At 59.4% G+C, this 785-nt stretch overlaps 1 protein-coding gene across 1 annotated transcript; it reads left to right on the top strand.

The window, feature by feature from the left end:
• The first annotated feature begins 204 nt into the window (after nucleotides 1-204).
• Nucleotides 205-534, top strand: LOC147979147 (ethylene-responsive transcription factor CRF1-like). The gene has a single exon (XM_087515060.1). It carries the CDS (start codon nucleotides 205-207, stop codon nucleotides 532-534), a length of 330 nt encoding a protein of 109 aa, XP_087371186.1.
• The last annotated feature ends 251 nt before the right edge of the window (nucleotides 535-785 follow it).

The raw sequence follows: 785 nt of genomic DNA on the forward strand, positions 1-785 counted from the left end.
CGGCCGGGCACGCGCTAGTTTTGGCTCGCAGCGTCCGGCGTGCTTTATAAATTCCAACGCCCTCCCACCGCTCTGTGCCTTGCCACCGCTCTCTCCCCGCTCTTTCTCGCCTCGCCGCCACCGCGTCGCCGGGAAACTTGGGGATACAATGGCGTCCGTGCGCGCCCCTCTGGCGGCTTCTTCGTCGAGATCCGGATTCGTGGGATGCGCCTCGGCCTCGGCAATTTCGACACCGCCAATAAGGCCGCCCGCGCGTACGACGCGGCGGCGTGGCGCCTCCGGTGGCCTCATAGAACATTGAAGTTCCCCAACGTGCCGACGCGGGAGCGGGCGCAGGAGCTCGCGCCTCTGCCGCGGCTTATCACCGACGAGGATCGTCGCGACAACCGGAGGCGGGAGCACCGTCTCGGCATCGCCGAGAAGGACAAGGAAGTCATGGCGCTGTGGTGCCAACGCTTCCTGCAGGACATCATCAACGAGCGCGAGTTCTATGCGCAAAGGAGGATGGAGAGGGAGAAGAGGAGGGCGGAGTGAGCCGCCCAACATGAGGCTAGGAGCAGCGTCGCCCTGGGAATCTGACGACGATCGGTATCTTCATGCCTACATTGAGACGTCAGAGGAGGACATCATCGAGGAGGAGTCGGACGACGAGGAGTAGTTGAACTATCTATTTTTTTATCTATATATGCTATTTTATGGTGAGAACTATCCTCTACTCTCTAGTCTCTACTCTCTATCTCTACTTCTCGATCTTAGCACTGTAAATGCTTTTTTAAAGCGCCGCG

The sequence above is a fragment of the Triticum urartu genome, chromosome 3A, assembly GCF_056163025.1.
Source record: "Triticum urartu cultivar PI428250 chromosome 3A, HENAU_Tu73, whole genome shotgun sequence".
NCBI classification, from domain to species: domain Eukaryota; kingdom Viridiplantae; phylum Streptophyta; class Magnoliopsida; order Poales; family Poaceae; genus Triticum; species Triticum urartu.